The 12088-nt window shown below is 48.8% G+C and overlaps 4 protein-coding genes across 4 annotated transcripts; 1 reads left to right on the top strand and 3 right to left on the bottom strand.

Annotated features, from left to right (window-relative positions):
• Positions 1–380: 380 nt before the first annotated feature.
• B0J16DRAFT_299293 (uncharacterized protein) lies at positions 381–3874 on the bottom strand. The gene is made up of 4 exons (XM_046124530.1): positions 3317–3874; positions 2875–3251; positions 2430–2828; positions 381–2378 (listed from the first exon to the last, which is right to left on the bottom strand). The coding sequence occupies exons 1-4, from the start codon at positions 3477–3479 to the stop codon at positions 858–860; spliced, it is 2460 nt and encodes an 819-aa protein (XP_045985939.1). The 5' UTR covers positions 3480–3874; the 3' UTR covers positions 381–857.
• Positions 3875–4075: 201 nt separating this feature from the next.
• Positions 4076–5221, bottom strand: B0J16DRAFT_379922 (galactose-binding domain-like protein; the record flags this gene model as incomplete). The annotated part of the gene is made up of 2 exons (XM_046131033.1): positions 4076–5055; positions 5119–5221. 2 exons carry the CDS (start codon positions 5219–5221, stop codon positions 4076–4078), a joined length of 1083 nt encoding a protein of 360 aa, XP_045985938.1.
• Positions 5222–6284: 1063 nt separating this feature from the next.
• B0J16DRAFT_379921 (eukaryotic cytochrome b561-domain-containing protein) lies at positions 6285–7096 on the top strand (the record flags this gene model as incomplete). Its single annotated transcript, XM_046131032.1, has 2 exons — positions 6285–6423; positions 6483–7096. 2 exons carry the CDS (start codon positions 6285–6287, stop codon positions 7094–7096), a joined length of 753 nt encoding a protein of 250 aa, XP_045985937.1.
• A 3363-nt stretch (positions 7097–10459) lies between these two features.
• On the bottom strand, positions 10460–11417 carry B0J16DRAFT_52755 (uncharacterized protein). The gene has a single exon (XM_046134003.1). It carries the CDS (start codon positions 11313–11315, stop codon positions 10716–10718), a length of 600 nt encoding a protein of 199 aa, XP_045985936.1. The 5' UTR covers positions 11316–11417; the 3' UTR covers positions 10460–10715.
• Positions 11418–12088: the final 671 nt, after the last annotated feature.

Below are 12088 nucleotides of genomic sequence, written 5' to 3'. Positions count from 1 at the left end.
TAACATCGAATCTTTGAATAGGGCATACTAGTAAAAACGCACAATGAGAAAATAAGTTTCCTCTACTAACGTCAGTCTAAGGGTAGGTTGTCGGTTGTTCTCGCCTCGATGCCAACTGTTGAGTGCATGCAGCAAAAGAACAACGCCGACTTGTTCTGAAGTGGATGCATAATCCTTGCTAGACTGGGTTACAACACCGTTTGGCCCACCAAGCTTTTCGAAGCTTCAAGTTTGACTCGACTTGCAACCACAAAGCCCTGCCCTTAGCACAGTCATCGAGGTGGCTGGGAAGACTGAGACCTGAGACTGACACTTGATCCACCAAGTTTAGTGCATAGACAAAGAAAAGTAGAAAGAGAAAAAGAATTGATAAAAGATCAAGGGTTTTTAGATTTCCGCCTGCACAACTCCGTACGCCCATATGCCGAGCTAGGTATACAACATGCTAACTTAGACGTACAACTTGACTTGACTAACACACCATCCATCCCGTTGCTTCCGCTCCTTGCCACATGTGTCTTGCTCGGCCGTTTGTTGAATATCTCCACCCCGGGATATAGTTTTCATCGTGTCGAGACAATTGGCCGTGTGTGCGCAACCACTTTCCGCCACGCGAATTGCTGAGCTTATCTGCTGCTGGATGCATCTGCCCCTTGCAGCTTGCATATCGTAGCGAAGTTTTCCAAGTATTAACTAGCTTACGCTGGCCATCACCAGCCACAGGATGCCTCTTGCCGTTACAGCATCATTGCTTCTTATGCAAGAAGGCTTCCGAATGAATCCTGTCTCTTTATTGGGTCGAGTCTTGCCTTACACAGGCTCGGTTATGCATCCGTGACAGCCACAATGTTACTTGCTCAGACCTCTTCATTCTCCCAGTCCGCTTCTCCAAACATGGGTCCCTTTCTGGTCCCGCCTGCCACCTCTAGCTTCTCGAGAAACTCCGGTGGCACCGTGGGAATATACTTGCGCTCTCGCTCACGATTTACTCCACCAATTCCAGCGCCGTAGGACACAAGCATGTCGGTGACCGAAGGCAAGACAAAGGGCAGCATCAAAGCGGGATCCAGCAACAGATGTTCGGGCATTTCATCGTCGTCGTCAGACATGTCATCCTGGGCATGGCTTGCCACGCTTCCCGGAGTATCGAGGTGGTTCCCGTTTGACCGGCCCCTTACCGGTGTCACTGGCGTGCTGTCTTGACCCGACTTTTGTGGTGAAGGTATACCGCTCCGCCGTCTTTCTCGCTTGAGAGCCGCTTCTTTTTGTAAATTGATAAGATATTTCATGCAACTCTTTGGCAACCCCTTTTCGCCTACTTCTGCCCTGTAGTGGTTTGCTGAGTGAATGAGTTGCTGGGGGCTGAGCCTCTTAAGCTGTTGAAGTGTGATGATGAGAGCTTCCATATCATCTCCGTCGAGAGACGAGAAACATTGAAGCCACTGCAGCAACTGAATCACGGGTGCAAGATGCCTTCTAGCAGCGTCTTGGGTTGTCTCGCCTGAAGGGCGCACCTCACCTCCTTCAAAGTGTTCTGCTTGTCTGTTATTCGTCCTTGCCCAATCTTCCAATATCGATATGTTCATGCGAATCTGCATAGCTTTTGTTCTGGCGAGATACTTGCGATTCGACATGATTCGGTTGAAGAGCTCTGCTCCAATCCAGTAGATAAGTTGAGAAATGATTTGTGATGTAATCACTGAGTGAATGTCGTAAAGGTCGAGCACAAAAAGGGTAGATGAGAGGAGGGATGTGACATTTCGAGGCGCTGGCTTTGCTCGTTGTTTTGGTGACGGTGGTCGGAAGCGCTTCTCCAATGGCTCCTCCTTGACTGTAGTCTTGCGCTTGAACAGCTTCCATTCATTTTGGAAAGTAATATCCTCAAACCCGGGGATCGTCTCGTGCTCCAGCATGGCCACGTCCAAGACCTTGTCCAGTCGTCGCTCAGCATCTCGCACGATAAGTATGAAGATCTCATTTATCAATTCCGCAAGTTGAGCTTGAAACTCGGCAGTCGCTGTGAAAAGTCCCGGATCTTTCTTGAGGTAGTGAAGGAGAAGAGTGGCGTTCGAGATCCAGAAGGCCAAGATAGTCATATCCCATTGACACCTCTCAACCACGTCGTTGATGTAGTCCATAGCCGATACCAAAAGTCGCTCCAGAAGCTCCGGACTTGAATGGTAGTGCGCATATCTCGCGCTGAGGAATATCATATTGGCTGGAACAGGTTTTTGCGACGGTGATCTTTGCGGTGTCATGTTGGTAATGACGATATCCAATATGCGCTCCAGCTCATGCTCCTGGAAGACGAACATCTGATCATGCAGACAACGGTTCCAGTCAAACTCCTGTTGCTCTTCCTCGAACTCGTCCACAGGCTGTAAAATCAGTTAGCCCCATAACATTTTCACTTCTGCGATAAGTCATACCTCTGGTTGGTCGTCCATGCCAACATTCCCGAGATCGACCTCGAGATCGCGAGCGCTTTCCATCATCAATCGTCTTCGCATCTCATTCTCTGCCATCTCTTCCTCGAATCGATCCTGAGAGAATCCAGGGCGATAGAAATCATCGGTTCCTGCATTGCCGATATTATAGCCAGCATCGTGAAGGTAGAATGACATCTCGCTGTCTGGGGGTACGAAGTCGAACGCCGTTCGTCCTGACGAGGTTTTTTGATCGGAAGAAGCGTTATTGTCGAGCAGTAGTTTCGCGATACCCTTATGCCTATTCGTCATAGCCCACATAAGAGCTGTCCATTGGTTACGGTCTTGTTTGTTAACGTCCGCGCCTGCATCAATCAATGCTTGGACAACAGCTTCGTGACCCTTTTAGAGGTTAGTAACATATGTGCAATCTTAGGAAAACACCCACAAAGCAACTGGCATATATAAGTGGTGGTGTTCCATCTTCGTCTTCAGCATCTAAATCGAGGTATTCCTTTGCTTTTCCATTAAGTAGCTTTCGAATCCTGTCGACATCGCCGTTACTCGCAGCCATGTTGAGGGCTTTCTGAAGCTTCTCCTTCTTTTCTGCCTCTGACAGGGTTTCGCTGTTCACAACCTCATCTTCGTTCTCGAAAGCAGGAGCTGCTTGGTGCGCTGCCTGAGCGGCCAGCATTTCCATTAATCGCGTGTCGCTATCTTTGGGACCTTTCGTGATGTCATCCTCGTAGTCGGGATCGTTGAGCGACAGGTTTCCGAAGTTGAGAGGTTTCACTAGAGCTGGCGTGGTGAGAAACTGGGACTGGCCTGTTACAGCGCCGTCAGTGACGTGTTCGTGTTGGTTATACAAGCGGCGCAAGTATGCGACTGACCTTGCCAGCCATCGTACATCTCCGTCTCGGTGATAAGATGCTCATTGGGGACATGTCTTCTGTCGTCGAGGGATGTTGGAAGATCTGCAGGGAGAGGTCGAGGCTTCTCCTCAGGCTGGACGTCTGAGCCTGAGCCGCCGAGGGAGGAGTCCCCTAGATCCATGATGGAGGGAGGGGCAGACACAGAGACCTAGACCGAGACCGAGACAGTTGCGGCGCGTGGTTCATGGAAGGTCGTATGAGGTGATTAAGACAGTCGCGGAGTATGTTGGCGTGTTCTTTTGTGGTGTTGAATAGGGTAAATCGATATTATCGGGTCAGTATAGTTGGCCAAAAATTGGTTGGGCTGTGTTGATGTCGTCTCTGATTGAGGTGTCGTGGAGGGCAACCTTCCTACCCACTTTGTCCCTGATGAAGTGCTGGAGAAACCGTCATTCCGCTTATGTTTTGGAGCAGCTCCGCTAAAAAGATGGTAGCTACAGTGGGACTATTCGAACCGTATTTACGACACACTTCGTCACAGCCACAGCATTACTGAACCCTTTTTTTCTACCCAATCCGGTGTTAAAAAGTCCATCCATTCACTCACTGTCTGAAGAGTCAATGCGATGCTATGCCATGGCAAAGTAAGACGCGAATCGTTACAAGTTTATCAAGTATCCACTCGCATTATTGAGGCTATTGCTTGCATCCATGCTAATGCTAATCTCGTTCCCAAATCATCATTTCAAGGCTTAAAATGACTATCACTTACTTACCCTAGGCTGCTCGCCTGCCAAAAGCCCTCAGTCGCTTCACTCCTCCATCAGGAATCATGATAAGCTTGACATGGGTTACCAGGCCCTTCTTTTCTTTCTCGTCGCTCTCAAATTCATGCTCTTGATCAGGACCAGTCTTGCTAGGAGGAACAAATACTCTCCAAGCTGTGGCGTCAGCGACAGGATCTCCATGGCCCGTCCACTCACAACCTTCAATTGACACTTTTTGGGGATAGTTGCCTCTGAAGTGAGCAGTATCAACAATCCAGTTCTCGATGTATCCAGGTGCACCGAGCTTGATGATGGCGAAATCAGTGTGATCCTTTCCTCGTGATCGCTTCGTCTCCCAACCGTCACCCATATCCTTACCCCGACCGGGAATGATCAGGTTGTCTTTGGTTCCAAAGTGTTGATCACTGCATGACACAGCAATACCGCCGTTTTGCGCCGCAGCAAGATCAAAGATGGCGTCTTTGTCTTCGGGGAAGACGGGGACGGCGTGTCCAAAGAGACGGAAACGGGCAATACCACCATCGGGGTACATGTTAAGTCTCACATGCGTGTATTGCTTCTGGCCAGGAGTCTTGAGCTTCCAAGCAAATCGTTGGGAAGGACCGCATTCTTGGATGCCGAGAATGGTCTCCCACTCTCCTCGACCTCCTCCCCAAGAAACAACTTTATCGTCATCTTGGCTGAAGACGCCCTCAACTGATATGGCTGGTGCATGGTTTCCGTTGAAGAAGGCAGTGTCAATCTCAATTCCTTCAATCGTGCCAGATGCGACACCCAGCTTGATGATGGCGTAGTCAAATGGCTCTTGGTTATGTCGTCGAGTCTCCCAACCGTCGTACCAAGCACCTGTGAAGACCATCTTGCCTGGCTGAGCAATTGGGGCTCTGGGGTTCAGGAGGTTAGAAGCCTCACAGAACCATTGGTCTGAGCAGCCAAGGACCTTGCCGCCCAAGGAGCTGGAGATGAGGTCTACAATGGTTGAGTATGTCTTCCTTTCGACGTGGTACGGGTGAGTCTGTGGAGATTACTTACCAATGCATTTTGACCGGAAGGTCTTATCAATGTCTTCAGGTCGAACTGTTGAGACATCAACATTGTCGAGTTTATACTCGATCTCGTCAGCAATAGAAGTCATGGTGAATGAGTTGACGAATTTACAGAGTAAAAGAGAGATTGTTCTTACCATCTATATAAGACGAAAAATAGGAGTTTTCAAAGTGGTCTTATCTTTACATATCCTCTAGCTAAGGCCATGACATGACCCATTAGTCGGAGAAGAGGATCTCGGCCAGACTCGATCTGCCCACTGATATGCATCAAGATCATGCCAACGGCTACCGGTTTCTTCTCTTGCTTATTATCATTGGATGCTTCGGTACTGCAGTTGACAGCTGAGGCATCTTTTACGTACCATCGCCCACCAATATTTGACTTACAGGCTGCTGATAAGTCTGGGGTTTCGGTTGTTGGTTAACTTTGGCGGGGTTTAGTTCCGTCAACGGCTTCGGAGAAGTGGAGGAAATACAACGCTTAGCCGGACGGCGGCTTTACGGGACCAACCAGAGAATACATAAGGTGACAAACTTATAAATTGCATGCGGGTCAAGCCATTGTTAGTTGAAGAGCTTATCGGTAGTTTGACAGTTTGAGACGAGCCGTTGCTCGATTATATCGAGTCATTCTTGACCATAGTTTCAAGCCACTACATTTATATGGTACTGTTTTCCAACAGTCAATTCACTCTACCTACCCTATATGCTGACGCCATCTCTACCTGACCTCTCGTGATGGAATGATGTCTCTTGCCCGCCCTGCCCCGAGTTACATACCACTTACCCCGCGTCGTTTGCAAAAGGAGCTTCATGATTGGTCAGAGCTCTCTATCTTCTCATTGACGTCAACAATGTTCGCAAATAGGAAGAAGCGAAACTCGAATTTGTAATCGTGAACCTTCTCCCTCTCATACCTACAGGCTACTGTACACTTGCATCTGCATCTCATTTCGCTTGCATTTCGCATCTGCATCGGTGAAGCCTCATTCAATTCGTGTACTGTCGCTAGAATAAGACGCGAAAAAGTGTCTATTGGTCCCTGCACTGAAGCTCTGCTGCCTTTTATTTGGACCTCTGTTCATCTCGAGTGATCACGCTTAAGAGATACTCATCGAAATCAGGCTCATCACAGAAACAACAAACAAAATGGCAAGTGCTGTGGGTGTCCCGGAGCGATTCCCTCCTATCGAGGATGTAGGTGCTAGAGAAACTGAACCTCTGCTTGGTCGCCCTGGCGATGCTGCCCAAGAAGATGGCGTTCCTATGATCAGGAACCTCGTTCTCGGTAAGCCACTACAATTACATTCACATCAAGTAGTCAACGCTAATCATGTCGTGTATCAGGAACTGGCATAGTCGCCCAGCTGGGTGTTGTACTACTCACCATTCTGATCTGGGCAAGCGTCCTCTCTAAGCCGTTGATCCTCTTCTCAGCGCATCCGCTACTTCAATCTCTTGCTGTCCTCACCTTGGCCCAGTCTGTTCTAAGCTTACAGCCTACCCATACGGCCGAGCAGAAGCGTGTCGGTCAGCGCGTTCACGCCATCCTCAACCTCGTGGCTTTCTTGATTCTTGTAGCTGGTGTGACTATCATCGAGTACAACAAGATCAAAAGCAACGGTCCTCACTTCCACTCCGTCCACGGCTACCTCGGTGTCATCACTTCCATCGTCCTTCTTCTCCAGTATGGTGTTGGCTTCACTATGTGGGCTACCCCTAGCCTGTACGGAGGTGTTGACAACGCCAAGGCTGTCTGGAAGTACCACCGCTGGAGCGGATACACTGTCTTTGTCCTCCTCCTGGCTACTGTTACCAGTGCTGTTGAGACTCCTTACAACAAGAACGTGCTGAAGTTGAAGCTGTGGGCTGTTGTGTTGCTGTCTATTGTTACGCTGGTGGGCGTTGTTCCTCGAATTCAGAAGCAGAAGCTCGGCTTCCGAGGCCCAAGCTCAACTTAATTCTTCCTGGTTTGTGTTGCAATTACACTTGCGAAGCTCGCCGGTATCACGACAAGTTTGTGGGATCAACTCTATACTCTGAGAATCACGGGTTCGTACAAGGCGTTGGCAGATGGTGCTTGGAGTCTGTTTACTTTCTGTTTAATATTGTGTTGAGGGCCTTTGGGTCATGTTCGCGTCTCATGCATTATAATTACTTAGTACTTAGGAGAGCGACATTGTTTAGTGCATCCCTTATTCAGAATGGAATGGTTATTTTCTTCTTAGATTCAACCCTGACCAGTTGTTGAAGTTGTATGGTGATATCCTTAACCTTTGTTTGCTCACTCTTGCGTCGAGTTATCCTTAAGCAAGTTCCCATTCAGTATGATTGGAGTACGGCTCTCTTGCCCTGAACACTACACCAGATCGAAACTCTACTGGCATGATAATTGCACATGTCTGTTGAAATACCATGCTGAAAAACAGGACATCTGATGTACCGCAATGCCATGGCTGGACACCGTCGAATACTGCTTTTATGATAGCAATCTTTTGCGTTTAGCATCATGGAAGATCTTTCTCTAGCTATGAAACGAACCGCCGCTATCGTAGAGGTAGGAGCCAAGTTTTCAGTATCAATGCCTCGACAATGTCTTGCTTATGGAACACCTAGTCCTAGAAGCATACCTCGCAAATGGGTATCATAAGCCATAAAACAACACCAACTCGGCACTCGCTGTTCTTCATGTACCGAGTTGAGCTTATACCTCAATGTCAGGGATGGGATCTGGGAAGCAGATCTCGGCCGTAGCACTGGCCCAGGAGCCCGTTTTGCGTAGACCCAGTCTTCTTCCCGAAGCTGTTTGTTGATGGGAAGCAGACTCAAGTGTTTTATCAGTTCTATCTTGCCGTGTGCTCTTGAAGATTTCAGCACGCCCATTGCAGAGCTGGGTCTCTTGGTTCCATTGATCTATACCGTGTTGTAACGCTTGACAGCGGAGAAGCGTGAGTTACCTTGGTGTGATTTTCACCCACCAACATTTATCTATTGCAACACTACCCTGACAACGTCACCGCTTGAGTCACTATATGTGGTATATTAACCGAATCCACCACGGGTCGAAGCGTGAGGTGCAGGGTTTATCGAAGGAAAGGATGTACGTCCCTGGCTGTCAAGCTATCCTTCAGGGAATATCCGCCTTAAGGCTACACGATAAACACTCAGAAGCGTTTTCCAGAAGATTTAATAGGATGCAAAACGAGGCGAAAGCTTAGATCCGATGGCACTTGCTTGTAACCAGGTCCTGTCAAAATCTGGCTGGCAAGGTTTTCTTGTTTGAGACCAGTCACTTACAAAGTCATTCGATAACCCACATGTGCTGAGACCCGTCTGACGGGAACGCGGTCATGGCGTCCGGTTCCCGCGGCTGACAGCTGCAAACAAATCCAGGATTGACAGGAGAGATCAGGATGGACATGTTGGGCTTCTGGAAGCCCCGATTCAGGCTGAGCTTTGATGCCAGTTGTCATCGTTAAGGGATCGGAAGTCCCTATATCCTTGTCAACCGCCGTTGATGAAGATAAGTCCCGCACCTCCTAACACTCCTCAAGTCCCCGCTGGATCCGAGAAACTGTGTTTGGAGATAGGGATAGACAGTGGAAAGCCGTGTCGTTCGTCAACTTGCGGCTGGCCAATTTGACTCACCGACTGACTGACTCGACCTGTTTTCTTTTGCAGATCACTCTATCAATCGTTGTTATGGCTTGGTTGATCATCGAAGTGTAAAACCGTTCCAAAGCCCAACGAAATCGATCCTCTGGGCATCTACACCACTGACCAACCAGATTCTGGTGTATAGACTGCATGGTAGCACATGATTCCTGGTCCACTATAACAACATTTTGCTGCCTTGCTAGACCTTGGCACCAAATCAATGCAAGCTGTATCCCAGGTGGTTCAATAAAGAACTGCAAAGGAGAAATGCAAGATGGCCACGGGAATACTGATGGCAGATGGGCGTAGGTTCATGGGGCTGCCGTTTGCACGTAGTTGTATAACCGAAATCATAGTTGACATCTCAGCCGCCTTGCTATCAGTGTGTAAGTGGCCGAATGCGAGCCCTGCCCTCTGAGCTGTGGCTGTAATGTTTATGCTGGAGAAAGTAGACAGATGTTCATACCTGCAGGAGAATAAAACGAATCCAAAGGAAGCGACCCCTGTACGCAAACGGTGGAGACTTGCAGTGTGATGAGGAAGCCGAGATATTCATATTCCCGCAGGTGATGGTTGATTTGGCAAAGCGATCTCGCATTCTATCAATCCCGTGCCTCGGGGGCTGGACACGTTGTCGCTAGACATGGGCAAGGGTATTGTTACCCCCCACAGCTTGGGATTGGTTGGATCTTTCGTGGCGTCTTTCTTGACGTCACGTTCAGTCCTGAACACACAGACGTCATGCGAAGCACCTCCAGTCTCAAACTAGCCGCTGCTTCAGACACAGGTGGACGGACGCATAAAATTTTTGAGACAAACATCGAAATCCAATAAACCAGAGGACGGCAGTAGGCCTGACGACGAAGTGTAACTGACACAGCAGCAGCTGAGCCTGTCGTGGAACGATGGTCCTCTCTTTCATCAAGCTCACTCTTACAAGCCCATTATCCGTATTGTAGAGCCCTGATGAGCCCGCACAAAGGCATACCCGGGAGGAGAAAGAAATCCGCTGCAACAGCTAGTCAGAATCTCGCAATGGGACTTTTGTCTCGTGATTCGTTGTCAATCAATAATAAGCTTGTTGTTATATATAACAAGTCACAATGAGGACGTCTTGAGCTGAGATAGACAGCCTCTCATTTGTTGCAATTGCGTTGGATGATAATTCCGTACTCAGACAGTTCCATCAAGACCCCTGGCATGATACAGTTCAGGAAGCCGTCAATAGTCGTATTCCTTGCCCGGCTACATTCCATACACCCACAAGCCCGCGTGGCAGGCCGGCGCGCTGGTCCCAATCTGGAAAGATTGAAATTTGGAATTGAGGGCTGACCCAGGGAAGACTCCCCACTGATCTCTCGTGCTGTTTAGCTGTATGGTCCAAGGGCATCGAGAGGCTAAATCGATCCATGCAGATTGCAATTTTTGCTTTATGAGATACCGATGAAAACGAGGCTCACAAATTCGTTGTGGCTCTCAAACTTTTGAAAATTCCTAGGTCGTTCCCTGTGGTAAAGAAAGTCAATTCTCATATTCGATGAAACGGACTGTTTCCACGAATGAGAGCACAACGGGTAGCTGACATGAAGGAGCCCTGAAAGCCACAGTGATGTCAACAGAGCGTCGAGAGTGGTTGGGCTGGCGTCTCGAACGAATAAGGGAGCTGGAGAGAGTCAGTGAATTATGACGCTGTACGTAGAAGAACATGGGGGCGGTTAGCAGCGCTAATGGTTGTCAGCAGTTCCCAATGACAGGTGATAGCAAAAGAAATCGATTAAAATCAGCGGAGTAGAGCCAAGTCGAAGACAGTTGCAATCATTGCTGAATGGTATCCTCGTTAGTGGAGGGAAAGTAAGCATCATTTAAACAGCCCTACTTTGAGTGCTGTCGAAAGACCTTGATCCCCAGTCCTTGTGGCTCCTGTCAAAATTGTCTAAAGAGCAAGACAGTTAATTGAAGATCGCCGATCTCGAGGGAGAACGAGAGGGTCCATGGGGAAAGGTCACCATCCATAGCCGATGACAGGTTATGATGGTGGCTCGAGCGCGATTTTGACAACCGGCAAGAAGAAAAATGCACGAGTATTGTTGAAAATGGGCAAGGCTGGGTGTGAAGTGCTGCCAGGTTGAATTGGAAACATGACGATCGACCTGGCGCGCGGCACCAAGAAGGTTCAATAGTCGGATCCGAACTTTTCTGATTTGCCTTATTTCTAAAAAGAGTCTGACACTCCGAGTACCGAGTTGTTAGTGGTTTCCTCCGCGGAGGCTTTCTCCCTAGATTCTTTCGAATAAGGGGGTTGAGAATGCCACAGACCCAGAAAATGGGTTGTGCCAGCCGCTGTTCCCCTCCTAATCGATGCTGGTGCATCGTTCGTCCAGGAAAGGTTATGTTCCTAGTGCGTGCCTGACAGCTATTGGATGCAGGCGATAAAGCGGATGATGATGGTGGTTGTTGCTGCACCAAAAGCTCCTGCAGTGGAGATAACTTAGCCACTAAGATCTTTGTAAAAATACTGAGCATCCAGTGGTCGGCTAGGCTGAGGCTTGGCCGGATACCAGGGACAACAGGCGATGACGATAGTGATGCACGCCCACATTTGCGCGGCCATTGGTCTCAGTGCAATCTGCGTTGAGGAGCAAGAGGAGGAGCATTGACCAGCCAATCCCCTGAATGCATGGATGATATTGATTTGCTGCAGCTGATGTATTATTAGGACAGCGTCATCACTGCTCAAGCCTGTGCATGTAATGCGAGAAGAGTAGGCTGATGAGCAAGAGGCATTGGATATCGTGTGGAATATGAATGTTCATGGCGTGAGTTATTGTGTGAGAATGGTAAAGTAGAGAAGGGAAGAGTAGTCCCAGGCTAATATCATCCGGGCTCATTTTTGGTGGAGGTACGTACCTGCCCAATTCTGGATTTTTTTGCTTCCTTCCTTGAGGGTCCCTTTTCTCTACGTCATTGTGTGCAGGGTTGGCTTTACATACCCCCGTTCTGTGTGCGGGCATCGTGGGCTAGTCAAGTACCAGATAGGTACTACTGCGAGCTGTTGCAGGCTCTGTAGCACCAGCGAAGCACACACTATACTTTACTGTACCTGAGCCATCTGCAAGCCAAACGCCAACTTTTGCCCACCTCCAAGTCGACTCTCTCAATGAGTCTCCAGTCTCTCTCTCACTAGCCAGGCCAGGCCAGTCCAGTTCAGTCCACCTCTCTACCGCTACCACCGCTACCATTTCACTCTCCGCACCAAGAAGTCCAAGACAAGAGTGAAAGGCACACTACAGACGCTG

The sequence above is a fragment of the Fusarium flagelliforme genome, assembly GCF_020744385.1.
Source record: "Fusarium flagelliforme strain FIESC 12 MPI-CAGE-AA-0113 chromosome Unknown B0J16scaffold_2, whole genome shotgun sequence".
Taxonomy (NCBI): Eukaryota; Fungi; Ascomycota; class Sordariomycetes; order Hypocreales; family Nectriaceae; genus Fusarium; species Fusarium flagelliforme.
Note: the sequence above shows the minus strand (reverse complement) of the source record. Positions and strands in the feature narration are given on the sequence as shown.

Bases quoted from the DNA above. Each gene is read 5' to 3' on its own strand.
- B0J16DRAFT_299293 (XM_046124530.1), bottom strand. From the start codon at position 3,479: ATGGATCTAGGGGACTCCTCCCTCGGCGGCTCAGGCTCAGACGTCCAG. The intron at 3,252-3,316 runs GTCAGTCGCATA...GCGCTGTAACAG, and splicing joins GATGTACGATGGCTGGCAAG to GCCAGTCCCAGTTTCTCACC. The intron at 2,829-2,874 runs GTGGGTGTTTTC...AACCTCTAAAAG, and splicing joins TTATATATGCCAGTTGCTTT to GGTCACGAAGCTGTTGTCCA.
- B0J16DRAFT_52755 (XM_046134003.1), bottom strand. From the start codon at position 11,315: ATGCTCAGTATTTTTACAAAGATCTTAGTGGCTAAGTTATCTCCACTG.